At 51.5% G+C, this 15,607-nt stretch overlaps 6 protein-coding genes across 6 annotated transcripts; 1 reads left to right on the top strand and 5 right to left on the bottom strand.

The window, feature by feature from the left end:
- Positions 1–732: 732 nt before the first annotated feature.
- M431DRAFT_494032 (hypothetical protein) lies at positions 733–1,269 on the bottom strand (the record flags this gene model as incomplete). The annotated part of the gene is made up of 1 exon (XM_024917192.1): positions 733–1,269. The coding sequence occupies one exon, from the start codon at positions 1,267–1,269 to the stop codon at positions 733–735; it is 537 nt and encodes a 178-aa protein (XP_024775273.1).
- A 6,036-nt stretch (positions 1,270–7,305) lies between these two features.
- Positions 7,306–7,729, bottom strand: M431DRAFT_404709 (hypothetical protein). Its single transcript, XM_024914894.1, has one exon. It carries the CDS (start codon positions 7,579–7,581, stop codon positions 7,345–7,347), a length of 237 nt encoding a protein of 78 aa, XP_024775272.1. The 5' UTR covers positions 7,582–7,729; the 3' UTR covers positions 7,306–7,344.
- Positions 7,730–9,736: 2,007 nt separating this feature from the next.
- Positions 9,737–11,558, bottom strand: M431DRAFT_494029 (hypothetical protein; the record flags this gene model as incomplete). Its single annotated transcript, XM_024917191.1, has 3 exons — positions 9,737–10,882; positions 10,963–11,215; positions 11,272–11,558. The coding sequence occupies 3 exons, from the start codon at positions 11,556–11,558 to the stop codon at positions 9,737–9,739; spliced, it is 1,686 nt and encodes a 561-aa protein (XP_024775271.1).
- Positions 11,559–12,050: 492 nt separating this feature from the next.
- On the bottom strand, positions 12,051–13,236 carry M431DRAFT_404550 (hypothetical protein). The gene has a single exon (XM_024914892.1). The coding sequence runs from the start codon at positions 13,053–13,055 to the stop codon at positions 12,405–12,407; it is 651 nt and encodes a 216-aa protein (XP_024775270.1). The 5' UTR covers positions 13,056–13,236; the 3' UTR covers positions 12,051–12,404.
- Positions 13,237–13,672: 436 nt separating this feature from the next.
- On the bottom strand, positions 13,673–14,055 carry M431DRAFT_404521 (hypothetical protein). Its single transcript, XM_024914891.1, has one exon. It carries the CDS (start codon positions 13,954–13,956, stop codon positions 13,717–13,719), a length of 240 nt encoding a protein of 79 aa, XP_024775269.1. The 5' UTR covers positions 13,957–14,055; the 3' UTR covers positions 13,673–13,716.
- A 100-nt stretch (positions 14,056–14,155) lies between these two features.
- M431DRAFT_481111 (hypothetical protein) lies at positions 14,156–15,175 on the top strand (the record flags this gene model as incomplete). Its single annotated transcript, XM_024915933.1, has 1 exon — positions 14,156–15,175. One exon carries the CDS (start codon positions 14,156–14,158, stop codon positions 15,173–15,175), a length of 1,020 nt encoding a protein of 339 aa, XP_024775268.1.
- Positions 15,176–15,607: the final 432 nt, after the last annotated feature.

Below are 15,607 nucleotides of genomic sequence, written 5' to 3'. Positions count from 1 at the left end.
CGTCAGCTGTGGTTGCTGTGGTTGTGCAGCAAAAAAAAAAGCCAGAAAACGCCTTATCAGAGCAATCGGCGGCACAAATTAGGCCATGCAGATTAGGCCTTACTAGGCACAGATTAAGGTGGCCGCGTGCTAACAACGTGAAGCTAATACGTAGCTTCAACTTGTCAGCCGTACAAGGAAGGAGGACCGCCAAGCGGCATCTCGGCTCCCAGGAACTACAGCACCTGTCCTTGTAGTGCGGCTCCCCACGATATCAATTATCCCGCAGAGCAAGATTGGCTATGCGTATTGCCTCGAAACGGACAAGATGCCAGCCTGGGTTCCCTTACCTGGAGCTGCGCAGCCAACCCGTTGTAGAAGTTGCAGCCGGGCCACCAGCGGGTGCCTTGTCGCATGTAACGGTCGCCGTCCAGGTACTGAGTCTTGTGGCCTCTTACTCGTATGAAGCAGCTGCTGGCATTCGGGACTCATTTGCCGTGCGGGCTGTTTCGACATGCCGTGTGGTGCCGATATCCAGAAAGGCACGGGCCACACTTGTTTTGTCCTGCTGCCTCTGACCTCTGCCTCCTCCCACCGCGGCTGGCTTCTGCCAGTAAGAGTAAGAATCCAGCAGTCAATGGCTGTATGGGGTAATGGCACGGAGCAAGACTCGTACATACGAAGCACAGGAATTGATACACGCAGCAAGAGCGCGCAACACTGTGGGCGATGCGTCGCGCCGATCCCGCGAGGTTAACAGGTAAGCATGTTTGCACTAGACCGGAGGAGGGAATCCGCGTCGCACAAGTCATGCACACGGGATTCCCATCTGAGATCTTGAGAGGTTGTTTCGCCCAAGCAGCAGGCTTTGCCTAGAGAGGAGGCATCCCAAACATGCTTATCCATGCCGTTGGGTTGGTTCTTGTTCTGTATACGAGCCCAGGACAGGACAGGACAGGACACACAAGCACAGACCCCAAAAGGGGAAAAGCAGTCGTCCAGTACAGAATAAAATAGGGTAAAAAAACCAGCGAATGACGTGACCACAGATACGCCGTACAGAGTCGTCAGCGAGGCGCGAGCTTCGGTTGAGTCGGCCAGCCTTGCCCTGGGGCGGATGCGCACACGCCCCTCCACGGCCGCAACGGGCCTAGAAGGATACCGAGGGTTGGTACACACGAGGGAAAGAAGCACCACAGTGCTTTCTTGGAGCCCCGTTATGACGTCGCCATCAGCATGCCGAGCCGGCTCCGGCGGCGTCGAAAAGGCTTGGGAGGGTTGCTGAGACATGCTTCCGGGTCTTGGCTTTGAACGCTGCAGGGCTTAGTATGAGACAGGAAGAGTGGTTGAAGAAAAGTTGAAAAGTTGGAACACAATAGTGTAGTTGACAAGTGCAGTACAGAAAAACGACAAGGTAGTATTGTAGGCTAATTTGACAAATAGCATGAACGAGTTAATAGTTGCAATCAATTAATTAGTATTGATCTTCTAGGATCAGCGCGAGCACAGTGCGATTTCCGATTCGACCGGCGCTGATAAGCAATAAACTGCTAGTCTAGACTCTTGATCGGCCTGGCGTCCGGGTAATCGGCTTCCAACATCGCTTCCATCCCACAGTCTGGTTTCAGAAATGGAACTGGGCCTGCTTCACTGGGCAAGGGCGAGACAGATTGACCTTCCCAATCTCTTGTCGTCGCCGAGAGATTGCACGACGTCTTTCCCTTTTGCATTTGATGCCGCCTAGAGTCCAGTTCGAATATGCTGATGCGAGATGCGCTGGTGGTGAGCAGAAAACGCCAAGCGAAGATGTCGATCCAGCGTAACCCCCGGCCTAGGATACCACTCTGTAAGATGGGATGGATTCATATTGCACGAGTACAGCATCAACCTTGTACTACCTAGTACCTACTAAGGTAGGCAATTACATCGTTCAATAGTACGGAGTACAGTATGTGGTAATTGCTTGCTGCTCCTAGGGGACTTGACACATATTACGTGGCATGTTCCTGAAAATGGACATGCTTGTTGAAGCAAGACGACTTGGAATATCCAATACTCGAGTGTTGGCACTTGTAAGTACCAAGGGGCAAGTACGGGTACACACATACGCTCAGACATTTCACTGTACAAGACTCTGTCGAGGTACCTTCTCAGCCAAGTATCGTCAACAACACATCCCATGACGAAATCATCCCCAAATCTTCATCATCTGCCATCAAAAAAAAATTTAGTTAAAAGCACCTACAGCACCTTCAGCGGCCGTTACATCCAAAACGGCCACCAGAGAGCGAGCATAACCCAGCAGGAGGGCCGGGAAGGTCACCAAGTTCACCCCTTCCCAACAGGCTACACTGGACATGGCCGAAACATGAGCGACCATTGGACAGGGTTGCAGGGATTTGTGGAGGCGCTACGGCAAAGTCGGCCGGGGAAAAAAAGTCTCTTTCTTCTTTCTTGTTGTGCGCGCGGCCCACACCAAGAGCCAAGCTCGCGCGTTTAAGCATGAATTTAAGCGTTGTCAGCCACTATGCTTGGCGCGGCAGCTATCGTCCAATGTTGCTTTGGGGGGGCGTGTTTGTATGATTTGGCATCTGTGAGTACAGTAGAGTCTGCTCATGAGCGGCGACGGAGGACGTATACCGTCTTATTGTCAGTTCATCTTGCAGCACGCCCTTTTAGCTCAAATTCCAACCAGCCAGCAACCGCACGTTTCAATGGGCCACAGCTTCCTCCTACTCATCAGTTTTTTTTTCCCTCTTTCCTGGTGGAAACGGTGGCTTGCTGCGTGTGGAGCCGCTGGAGCACTTGGCGCAAATCTAAGATGCCGTGCTTGCCGACTTGGCTCCCAGGGAGGGGGTGGAGTCTCGCTCGAGTTTGTTCTACTGGCACTGGCAAGGGCGTCTCGTGGCATTGACCAGTGCTAATGTGCTGTAATGGCCGCTGGTCCTGAGCTTGGCGGTCGATGTTTCTAATCATGGGCTAGGCCAGTGCGGATTCCGGAGTGCATTGCAGCGTTTCATTTCCGCCCGTCGTTTTTTGACGCTTCTCGACGTACAGTACGAGTTAGGTATTATTCAGCGGCCGAGGTGCACGAGTAATACTCCGTAGCCCGGATTTCGAGACACGCAAGTCAGATCCGATTTTCCGACCTGTGCGTCCGTGGGAGAGTACTAATGTATAGACTCGGCGGGCGGGCTCCTCTTTGGCATAAGGTTAAATCATTGGTCTGTCTCAGCGCATGGCTCGTGACTGATGGTTGGCCCTTACTTGGCCAAGCTAATTCAATACGTTTTGTATCCAAGTGTTGCTTGGGCGCATACTCTATGTTGTAGTATGTGCGAGGAGGCTAAAAGACGAGCGCGAAGCCCGTTTCTAATCCATGTTACTGCTATGTCGCTAGTGAGCTTGGTTATGTGGATGCCTAGAGGGAAGACGAGCGAATGCTACGGGGAACCTGTACAGTAGTTTTCCTTGGTCTTCAGCTATCCCTTTTCATTTTCAACTAGCCTGCTGTAGCTGCAAAGGTGGAGTGGAAGGATCACCACAAGCATTCATGTCCTCCGTCCTCCGTCTTCGGTGGTCCTTGGCCAAGATGGCCGACCCTTTTTCTTCAGCTGGATTTGGAAAGTCAGAGGATATTAGTTTGTCTTGATGCGCATCTTGGCTCGACAATATGCTTATCCAGCCCGGCGGGCATCAACAAGGTGCTGACTGAGTTCTATTACTTACTGTAATGGTGCCCCAGGCTGTTAATATTAGATCTTCTTGTCACACTGTAGGGTAAGCAAGAGGCAGCCTGTCTTGATGGCCGGTTTGCTTGGAATACGGGGGCCCCGCTGGTGCAAGCGTATTTTTGGAAACTGTTGGAATAGATGGCCATCGTATTAGGTTATGGCAAGAGAGTTCTTGGGCGTGCCGGGGATCAAAGAGAGCAGGGGAGATTTACATGGCCAAGGGAGAGTTTACACTCCGGAACAGACCCCAAGTATTTACGGAGCCTACCCCATACTGTACTTGCAAAGCAAAAAGCCATCTACGGCATAGAAACATGATGACGAAACACCTAAAAGAATCATGGAATACGTGCATCTAGAAAAAAAAAAAAAAATTTCCCCATCCCGTTGCGCCGATGTCGAAAATGGCGTTCCCAGACACGCACAAAGAAGGGTCACACCCAACAAGCCCTCGCATTGTTTCGGCGCAAAAATAAACAAATAGCCCAGACAGGAGGCAAAAGCTTGGCCCTTTAGCAGCAAAGGTGATTGGTCAAGCGCGCCAGCTTTCTTTTTTTTGCTTTGCTCTTGGCCCCTAATGGTTCCCATGCATTAGCGGCCATGGCGTAACCTTACGCTTAATCCTATCGCTGCCAAGAAATGCGTATCTGGGATGACGATTTATTGCCTCCCGTCGGGTTTTCCAGTTTGTCGATGCCCCATGCATACGCCTTTGTCACATGCCGATATGTGATTGTGACCGCTGTTCGCGTATTATGATAACTAATCCCCTTTTCTTTTGTTTTTTCCCTTCTTTGGTTCAACGGGATGGGCCTGTGTATTTCTTGCTCGTTACTGGATGCGGCCGCCATTTACAGTATGTACAGGGACGGTAGCGCAGCGGATGGCCCGGAACAAAACCATGCATTATCTCTCTTTCTTCCATCTGCCTTCTCGCTTCCTCCTTTAAGTTTTCCTTTGCTCTGTAGATGACATGGATATTTACGAGAGCATCTACAGAGTACATATGCACACGCCCCAACCTTTGGAACCATCGTTGCCATTTGTCACAGAAACCCGGAGACAAAATATCGTCACCATTCGGAGGTTGCTGGTTGTGCGACTTGATTGGAAAACACCGTTTTCGGTGGCTTGCTGGACCGGCATATCTGCAGGGAGCGAGCGTCTCCCCTTGCGATTGCTAGAAGGTCTGGAAGCAAGCCATGGGACGTGGCTTAGAAAAGCTGAAGCTGTAGCCTTCGTAGTGTGTGAAGCTATTTTATTTCTGTCGCCATCATTATCTAACACGTTAGCATGATGAAACAGAGCTAGTGCAAGCGTAAATATCATTAGCTTATCGACTTAACAGTGCTGTTGAAATTAAGCTGTGCAATCACGTTGTGTTAGTCTATTTGCCGTGTTACGAATACATACATGCAAAGTGCCAGTGAGAAAAGCAGACCAATGGTTTGTCGCCGAGTCATCTCACGTATTGAGTAATTTTTACGCCCTCTCGGAGCAAAACTTGCGGCACAAGAAGTGCGTGGTGCGGTTCTAACGAATTGGTATTGTGCTGTTGTCCAGTCTACAAGGTTCTCGGTTTGGTCGGGGCAAATATCCCCGAAGCTACCTAGTCTCGGGATATCGGCAATAGTGCGAGTTGTTGCGTTGCATTCATTGATTGTAACAACGTACGGCCGGTTTCTCAAAGAGATAGCTAATCTACAGCTTTAATAATCATGCTATTGAGAATAGAGATGAAAGAGGTCTTTCATGTTCCTGAATCCCTCTATTAAAGAGTCGATGTATTTTCACGGTTGGATAGGTAGTTTCGGGTAGACATTCTCCGCTGGGCTTGCTGCACATGAACACCGGCCAGAGCCCATCAACAGGGAACATTCCAAAGTTGTTTGTAACAGTACATATTGTGCAACCAGCAAGCCTTTCAACAGCTAGGGAGTACCGTTGTATCTATATGATATCTATCTTGTAGAACTGCCGCTGTCAATGCCGACATATACCCCAGATCCGGATGTCCACAGCTCTTCCCGCGCCCTCGCTGGAGGTAAACAAGTACTTTCCTCCATCACGAGCAGAGGTGGACGTTGCATATAATGAGATTACTACTACGGAGTACTAACTTGAGAACCAGCATACTATTTCTTTCCCCGGGATACACTTGATAGCATGTTAGCTCCCCGGCAGCTGCAGTAGTGCTAGTCAACAATAGCATCAATAGTCGCAGTCGTCACGGCATACAATATCCGGAAGCTGGAGTTAGTCTTCCGTACCCCTATCCCCGGGGAGATAACAAGGAGAGTATCTCGAATTTAGCCAATCTAGGCTATGTTGTGCGATAAAATACGCATACCTTGTTTGGCTCTCAAGATAACAACCTATTTGGAAGGTTGTCGCTCTTTAGGTGATGGCCGCGATGGCGCTGATGCTTCGAAAGTCGCCGAACAGGTATTATAGTTCTTCTAACTGGGATATCCAAGAATAGAAAGCCCCTTGTCTCATACTAAACACACTCAATGTTATAGAGATCATCTTGTTGAAAGCTACATCCGGCCCGTTCCTTGTTTGTTGCTCATTCTGACTCACTTACATGCCGTTGATTACAATTACGAACAGTAGCGTTAGAAGTGGTACGTATGTTTAACTAGGTCGGCGAATGATATCTAATATGTCATCGGAGGTTTACAGGCTCTCATGCAGTGTGGCATCAATGCAATAGGCGTTTGGTCTTGTCAGGGGCTGCCTATAGTTGATGAGATATGGGCCAGGCTCGAGGTAAGCAATGAGCCTAACACCGAGAGTGATCGCCTATCGACCCAGCCCAGCCTAAAGCCTATTTCGTTATTTAAGACCGAGTAATGCCGTCTTAGTAGTCCCTGACCAACATCCTCGTACGAGTACATGTAATCGTCGCTGACATGCGCCAAAAAACGGATCAAACGGCAAGCTACTACTAACTACATGTATTCTTCAACATGGCCAGGGCCAATCGCGATCCAAACAATTGCCAGCGACTTGTCCTTGCTCTTTCCGCAAAGGGGAAAAGAGAAGCTCGCTGTATAAAAAGGCTTGTGCCGAGATGTCGCACTACTGGATGGTAGTCTCTGCTGCTAAGAGAATTGATGTTTCATTGGCAGCGGAGACGGCATTCTGAGGTCGCGGCTGCGACGGTGGCATCCGCCTTTACACATTACACATCTTACAGACTCACGACAAAACATGCCTTTGGCTAACTGACAAAGTACAGGGCTGGTTAGTGTGCAGGTATACACGTACAGATCCCGTCAAAAGCACGGGTACGCTTTGTGGGCACCCAAATAGACTTATCCATGTCGACGGATGCTCAAACTTGGCTGTTTGCTGAGCCCGACACTCCGGGCATTGCTTTTCTTCCCCCATTATCTTTCTGCTGCCTTTTCCTCGCTGGATTCAAAGCACATGTCCCTGGCTGCCTCAATCCAAAGGCTTTACTGTTTTCTTCTTCGTACTGGCACCCCCTCCTTTATTTCGTTCTTTATTTCCCATGCCCACCCCCTCCCACGCCATCTCGGTTCTGACGGCACGACCCTCCAGCTTCCCCTCCATTCCCAAGATTCCATCTTCTCCAGCGGACTAATACTGGTAGTGCGTATGCCTACTTGTACCTCGGATTCTCAACCGGATTACTAACCACAAGACCTGGAAAAATACCCACAAGGCGAGAAGGGAGAACGAAGAGCCGCATCGTCAACAGCTTTGGAAATGTCCCATGTTTGCTTCCATAATCATCAACGGTGAATGAACACTCGAGACTCCTCCAGACTGGGAATCCTGCCTTCTTCCCTTTCAGCCTGAAAAGAAAAGAAATGAGGCAAAAAAGTACCAACGACATTCTTTCTCGCCCGCTAGCCCCACGCCATTTGCTGCCATGTGGCCTCGTCAAGATATGGTTGATTATGCTTACAAGTATGCGAACCAGCCCCCATGTCAGGCCAACCGTTGAGCTGAGCCAACAAGCCCTTTGGCCGCCTCCTTTTTTGCCCTTTTGGAATACTGCTTTCTGAGGCGTCGTAGCGTGCGCCACGCCTTCGCTAGTACAGTGCGCCAACGCTGGTCTATTGCCTTCACGGACGCTTCTCCGCCCATAAACCAAGCGGGAAAATAGAGGAATTAAGGTCCCAAGGGGGGGTCAGCGGACTTGGACCGACGTCTCTTCAGCCCTGGCTGTTAGTCTAATATCCGAGGCCTGCAGCGCTGTCTTTGTTTAGCACTCCTGGGGTCTTATCAGCACTTGGGGGGGAATAAGATGACAAACCACCAACATGAGCCCTCCACCCCCTGTCGCTACGTTTTTTTTCGCAGTTGCATAGAAACGGCATTTCCCGTTTGCGAAGTGCTTTATTGCTCGTCATTTCGCTGTGCGCTGGGTGCCGGCAACAGTCGCAGCACAAGGAGGCGTCTCGGTTCCTATCTTTGGGCGTAATCGTAATCCGCATGGGGCACCGCCATGCCGCAGTATCCATTGTTCAACTTCCTGCTGGTAATATTCGCGATTAGCTGCTGAGCTGATCCGCTTCTCCACAGCGGCTATTGCGGATGCCGACAACCGCTCGCGGATGTGCTTGTACGAGGCGCTTTCTTTGTGCTCTGCTCGGTAACCCGGCAAGACTGCTAATAAGGATGCGTGTTGCGAAAGGCGGCGAGGTTTCCGTGAGAACCGATTACTCACGCTAGTTGTCGAAACTTGTCATGGTTGATGCGGGCAAAGGCTGGAGCTGAAGTGAGCTGATGGATGTTGTCCAGCTGGCTCGGAATCGGCTGCAGCCTCCCAAGGTCGAGAAGCATCCTCGGCTTTGAGCTGATGTGAATCCGTAAAGCTTAGTTGTCTGATTGTGTCGATGGCACTTATGTCAAGACGTTTGTTCAACTTGTTTGTAACTTGATTAAGTTCACAAGGTTGTGAGTGCAACCTCTTCAAGTGAGACTGAAGTAAGGGCAACTGCTAAAGGCCCAAGATCATGACCGCTGACCAGCTCCGGCAGTGTAAATGATGAGATAAATGGCTTCTCGTAAGCCAATCGTCTCTGGAGATATCGTTTTGCTATGTATACAAGATAGGGGTATTTCTATTCCGTCTTCAAAACAGCTGTTTCTCTACAACATTCTACGCAACAACTACCCAACGTGGTCGTTAATATAATACAACACTGTGGCATTGTGAAACTCATACCACTGCTCCCGTCTATTAACCAGAATAGATGGAGCGGAATCCCGCCGAGTCAGAATCTCCGAATCCAAAACAATGCGGCTAGATGCGCTTCTGCGGAGGCGTCTGTTCCCAAACTGTGCTCACTCCTTTGGTGAAATCAGAACAAGCACTTGGAACCAGGCAATCTCTGCGGCATACAAGTAATACATGGGCTCAGTGCAAGGGAGAGAAAAACGAGAGAGGAAAGAAAAGACTGGTTCGGCCAACACCCACCGCTAGATCAAAAGCCTCATCGCTTTCCCGCAGAATCGCATCCACTGTCGCAGATGCACAAGTTGCACAAGATCTAATTTCCCCATTTGTGACTGAGAACCACTCGCTGGAATGTACCCAATCGCTGTTGGAGCATCGGCTCTCAAATAGGCGGTGTCGGCCTCCCCGTCTCGCGTGTAAGGTACATATATGTGTGTGTGCGAGCACGTGTATATACATGGAAGGGGTGGTATATATATGTGTGTATATATAGAATCGTCAAAAAGGAGACTAGAACAATGGCACATGTGGCTTCCCGCAAGCCTCCTCGTCTTTAACCTCAAGATTGGGATACGCAGTGTAACCTAATCACGGCGTGGCGTTGCGTCATGCAATCGGTCCCCTGACGCGGATCGCCGTTTGCTGCTGTCGTGCGAGCAAGCTTGCCTGAAATGAAACAGTCCGAGGTAGGCAGGCGTTGACGAACACAACAGGCTCGTTGCTTGCCATCTCCCGAGACGTCGGGGCAATCTCCTGTCTGAGTGACGAAGGCTGATGTGCCGCGAGGTCGAAATGATAGCCGGATTTAGCAATCGCAGCGCTCGAAATGGCGCGGAAATGGCACCACGTCACGCACGTTGGGTACACCAGTGAGATAACTCAGCAGGCGATCAAACCCAAGGCCGAACCCTCCATGGGGAGGACAGCCCCAGCGTCTCAGATCTAGGTACCACCCCATGTCGCTGGATCTGGCTTTCCGCTGTGTCGGGACCTCTAGACCATGAAGGCGCATGCTGTCCTCGAGTTGGGCAAGCCGGTGCTCCCTCATGGATCCTCCCGCAAGCTCTCCGAGATTGGGGACCAGGAGGTCGAAGCAGTCGACAGTCTGCCCCTGAGGTGGCGGGGACTCGGACTGAAGCATGTAGAAGGCCTTGATCTCCTGCGGGTATTGAGTGACAAAAATGGGCAGAAACGCGTCGGTCTCTTCGTCGTATCCGATTTTTTCAGCAAGATACTTTTCATGTTCCGACTGGAGTCCCGAACCCCATACAGGCTTGTGTTCAAACATGTGGGCTACAGGCTGAAGGATTTCGATGGCCTCCGTGTACGTCACTCGTGGCCATCTCTTCGGCGACGTCAGACCCCTCCATCGCTGCTGCAGCTCTTTGGGATCTACAAGGTCTTCGAATGCCAAGCGTTCTGCCGGGTCTCTGGAGTCAAGCCGATGCTTTTCGAGTTCTTGGGCGGCACTGAGCCGCTTGAGTCCGCCGGCAAGCGACGCCAACATTCTTTGGGCGAGGTCCATGACCTCATCCATGTCTTGAACGAAGCTCATTTCAGCCTCAAGCATATAAAACTCGCTCAGATGCCGAGAGGTGTCACTCTTCTCGGCCCGGAACGTCGGTGATAGAGTCCAAACATTCCCTAGCGCTTGAGCTAGAGCCTCCAAATGCAGCTGTGATGAGACAGTGAGATACTTGGGGTCTCTGAAGAATTCGGTTGTTCCACCGTTCTTGACGGTAAATGCTTCGCCGGCACCCTCGCAATCTGATGAGGTAATGATTGGCGGGTGGGTTTGCTGAAATCTTTCTTGGAAAAAGAATTGGCTTAGGAGGGCCATGGCATCCGATCTCAGTCGAAGGAGTGTTGAGTTGATGGGAGTTCGCGGACGGAGATGCGATATTGCGCGCAGGCTCTCCGGCGTTTGATATTTGTTCTGAATGGGATATGTCTTGAGAAATGTCAGACCGATTCCACGAGCCAAGGGGAGCAAAGAGCGGCCTCTTTGCAGAACAGCATAGCCTTCCTTACTTGAGGGTCGGACGAGCCGAGAATTTCCACCTCGCTGACCCGTAGCTCAGCTGTAGTCGGTGCCGGGCCTTGGTCTGCTCCAGCAGAATGAGCAGCAGCCTCTTGCTCATGCACATCACTCGAACTTGGCTGGCCTGCAACTGAGCTACGGGCAAGCTTGCCTCCTTGAGGTTCTACGCTGGGAGATGGTTTAGAGGAAGAGGAGCTACTATGCCATACGCCTGTGAGGCGGACGGCTGCACCAGGGCGAATACTACGACGTGCTGTCAGCTACTGCTCGCCATGATGCCAGGACGAGGGCTGACGTACTCTGCGGCCAGGCTCTTGTCCACAACGGCCTGCACAGGTCTCATTGATGAGCCGTCTGTGATGTCAACGAAGCGCACGCTAGAGCTTTTGCGAACTGATCTAACCCAGCCGCAAAGCTGGACATCCGAGACAAGGCGTCCAGGCTGCCATTCTTTCAGGTCTGCCACCGTCTTGACGTCTCGAAGGCCCTGCCCGTCGTCACCAGGGATGCGCACCGAATAGCTTCGCCGATAGGGAAGACGGCAGGGCCGATATCGTCTGGCAAATAGGCTGAGAGGATGAGACATGATATGATATTCTTCTGATATGATAGCTCAGCGGCTTCAGCAAGGCGGCAGAATTTGGGTGCGTCTCATGACGTGTAGCCCCGGGCTAGGTAGGGAGAAGCAGAAGCACTGCAATGGCCGTACAGACTGTCTTGGGTCTAGATGCCGGTGGTTGTCATTTCCTGTCTCGCTGAGCAGGATTTGAGGTTGCTTTTCTTTTTGCTGGCTGAAAGCTGTGAGCAGGGGTTGGGCAGAAAAAGGAAAAACAGTTGTGCCGTTGGTGTGTGGGCTAAAGCGGTGAAGCGGACTGCAGGCGGGCTCTGTGGCACCTGGAGCTCGCGAACTCGTGGAGGTACGTAGCACAGATGAACGATCAGGTACAGGTACATGATCAGTACCGGATCTGGTACTTTGCGTCCGACAATTCGGTACAAACGAACGATGTCTGCATAACATCTACCAGGTTACCTGGCATTGTTGTGTTGGCTCTCTCTTGCAAAGCAACTCAGGCTGAATTTTATATCAACCAGCCACGGCTAGCAACTGATACTGCCACTAGCAATACCATCATACCTCAATGGTATAGTGGCGCGGCAACGCTAGAGAAAGGGGCCGACGAGCGTCTGTTAGAGCCTGGCAGACACACGTATATTGCCCTCCTTGCGGCCACTAGGAGCTGCAGGCATCTTGCATGGTACTGCCTTATCTGGTGGCTAGCAACCCATGGTACCTTAGCACCCTCACTGGCAGGTATCTTTCCTGCCAGAACAGGAGCACGGAGTACCTTAGCCGGTGTGGGACTCGTGTCTCTAGTGCCAAGCAGGTACCGGTACATCTACTTGGACACTTCCAGACTGCAGCAGGGCCTCAACTTCTGCTCTCGCATCTTCTCCCCTCTTCATATCCAGTATCGTCATGCAAAGCTTCCACTTGGTGCCTCTCAAAGGCCTTCGGGCCGCCTACAGGCTTGGCGGGCCGCACCCACCTGATCTCCCTTTTCTTTTTTTGTCTTATCCTGTCATAAAATGATGGGCGCCTTCTCTGAATGGGTGCCAGAAGCGCCATGTTCCACTCGCACCCTTCACTTGTCTGGCGACTGCGGTCCTTTTGGCCTTGTTTTCTCTTCGTCAGGTCATGTTCCGCCGAGTCTGGAAGAAGCCATGTCGCGAGATTGCCTCTTGGGACTGTACGCTGCAAGTGGCGTCCCCGGCTAACGGCTGTCCAACCAGCTTGATTTTGATGTCTCAGCTCGAGTCCTTCCTCCTCGCCCGGACTGACACCGTCGTCAACCATCACGTCCATCCCTGGCGAGTGCCATGGGATTGGGCAATCGCTGCGACCTCCATGGCTAGATGGACGGCCTGCCAAGTCACAGCCGCTTTCCGCCTCCACCCTCGAGTCCGCCAGGGCAATCCCAGCACAAAAGAACAAAAAGACCTGCCTGTGCGCCGTACTCCATACAAGCGTGTACCTCTCGTGGGAGTGGCACTCGTACCGCCTCCAGACGAGATCTACCATCTACCTGTACTCGTATGTACGAGGACTCGTACGGAGTACACCCAGACCCCAAAACCAAAGGCCCTTGAAGCCCCCCTGGCCCATGCCCTGCGCCGACACAGACTAGTTTAGATCCTTGCAAGGTTCAACAGGGCGAGATGAGGTATCACAGATCTTATGCGCATGCGTCCGCAACAATACTCCGGCCTATGCCAAAAGCAACAGTTACGAAGTGCCTCTCGTCATTGCTTCCGCCCGCTGTGCTCTGCTTGCATGTGCTCTTGCCGTGTTGAATCCAATAAGCAGGCCGGCTTCAGCTCCGCTCACCAGGGCCTCCCCTACCCTTCTACCCAGTGTGAAGCCAGAAACTCCGTAATGAACCATGAACGCTGTACATCTTTGTCTGAGAGACCCACGGGGGGAGGGGACCTCGTACTATGCCTTTCCGGCCCTCTGTCTGGGCTCTCGACCTGCCTCTGAGATCTCGCAATACGCGAATCAAAGCTTCTTGACCAGTCCTGGGCACTACCACCCCTCCATGTACAAGCATGTCCCGCCAACTTGGCTGCCGGCGCCCTCGTGGGTCCCGGTATGAATTCCTGTCTTGCCGGCAAGACATCATCTAGCCCCCCTTTGCGGTCTTGGTAGTCTGTCAAGCGATGCTTGACACTCTCTTTGCAACTTAAAGATCACCAGCCTCTTGATTGTTCCTGCTGACCCTGCTTGCTCGCCTGTCGTTGGCTTTTGTTCTAAACATGTGGTTCAGATTCTGGACATATTGGGTCGTACAATTCACTACAATCCCTACATCTCGCTTCACCCTCTCGAAGAGCCTTCGCTTCTGGATGACTGCCCGCCAGATTGGTAACTTGGCTTGAAGAGGAAGAAACAAGGGGAGCGCAAAAAAAAAAAAAAAAGGCATTTATATCAGGCCGAGACAATGATATAAATGCACTTCACCCGCCCTGCTGACTGGCTTACTTTCTCGGGATTCAAAACAACAAGTGTCCCCTCCAGCTCTTATTTAACTCACACATTCCTTCTTTATAATTTGTCGACGTCTCCTTCACCATATTTTGTTCATCCAACTTCTCTTTTTTATCCAACAAAGAGTCTTCAGCATGGCTCCGACTTCTAGATCTAGCAAAGTAAGGCCGTCGGACGTGGCAGCTGACACCAAGAGGAACTTCATACCTCTTGTCAAGGCCAAATACTCAGAAGTGTTTCCTCCATATTCTATCCTCTACCGACAACCTACTGTGCAGCTTGATATCCCCCGCCGGAAGACGACTACGCGTCCTCCGGTGTTTCGAGTAGAATATGGCGATCCCGTCATGAGAGCCATCTACTATGCCGCCATGGATAGTGAGTCTAGTGAGGCAGCAGGGGGTCCGAGGATTCGGATTCCCTTCATCTGCGCCGCCAATGAGCGTCGTCCCGGGGGAGACTGGGAAACTGGCTGCTCCGGCTACGAGGAGAGGCTTTGTCGACGAAGCAACCTCTCAGCTACCTTGAGCACTCCATGGCCGACGGTGGGAGAGGTGTCCCACTATCCAATTCCCACTCCCGGAGGCATTCTCTCTGACTCAGTGGTTGTTTGCCGTGGACCTCACGAGCGGTATGAACAGCTTGATCGCTGGTATGATCTGCCGGTCATCTCTGTCGCCCCAACAAGATGGCCCAAACTCACAGAGAATGGGACCAAATATTCTTTTTCGGCAGAGAGGGACATGATCAGAGAAAAAATCCGTGGCGCCCTTCGGATTTGTCTATACAACAATTACGATCGGGTAGTGATTGGCGATTTTGGCCTCGGCAATGGCTACCGCAACCCACCCAAGGAACTCGCCGAGATTTGGCGGGACATCTTCCTCTTTGATCCCGACCTCCGCGGTCAGTTCTCATATGTCATTTTCGTCTTTGAGGATCCCGCACAGAGCACGACTCGCCTCATCCATGAAGAAATGCGGAAGAAGGACCAAAAGAGCAGTGGCGTGTCGAAGTCAAAGATGCCCCTTGGCTCTGGTGGTAACGGGCCTACCGATATGGACATCTTTGAGGGTGTCTTTGACCCTACAGAGATTGAACATGTTCTTTGCCGACCAGACCCTCGATACGCACTTGATATGATCACTTCTTGACGTTTCTTTGCCATCTTCTCAAGGATGACGACTACGGACCAGCTACGAGGACGGGGACAGTCTCAGCGACAACGCACATGGGCTTCACTGGCTTTCCAACGCTAAGTGAAGCCCTCCTACCGCCACCCCCTTTCTCTGTCTGTTCCTCTCCTAGCTTAAAATTCATCATGTGCGGGTCATCAAAAGAGGGGGGAAGGCTGCTTTAGGCTACTATGTATGGGCGGTATTGTTTGTCTTTCTTATTTGTTCGGGCTTTTTGTTGTCTTCTCTTCTTCGAGTGGAGAAGGGCGTCAATGTCTGGGGCTGGGACACTATGGAGGTTGGTTCATTATGGCTTGGATGGACGGGCTAAACTATTACGGATATCACATATTGGGACGAGGTCTTTTTTTTCCCCGGGTTGTTTCCTGTCTCTTTTTTTTCGCCTTCCCG

This window comes from Trichoderma harzianum, assembly GCF_003025095.1.
Source record: "Trichoderma harzianum CBS 226.95 unplaced genomic scaffold M431scaffold_5, whole genome shotgun sequence".
In the NCBI taxonomy this organism is placed as follows: Eukaryota; Fungi; Ascomycota; class Sordariomycetes; order Hypocreales; family Hypocreaceae; genus Trichoderma; species Trichoderma harzianum.
This window is presented reverse-complemented; position numbering and strand designations above follow the sequence as displayed.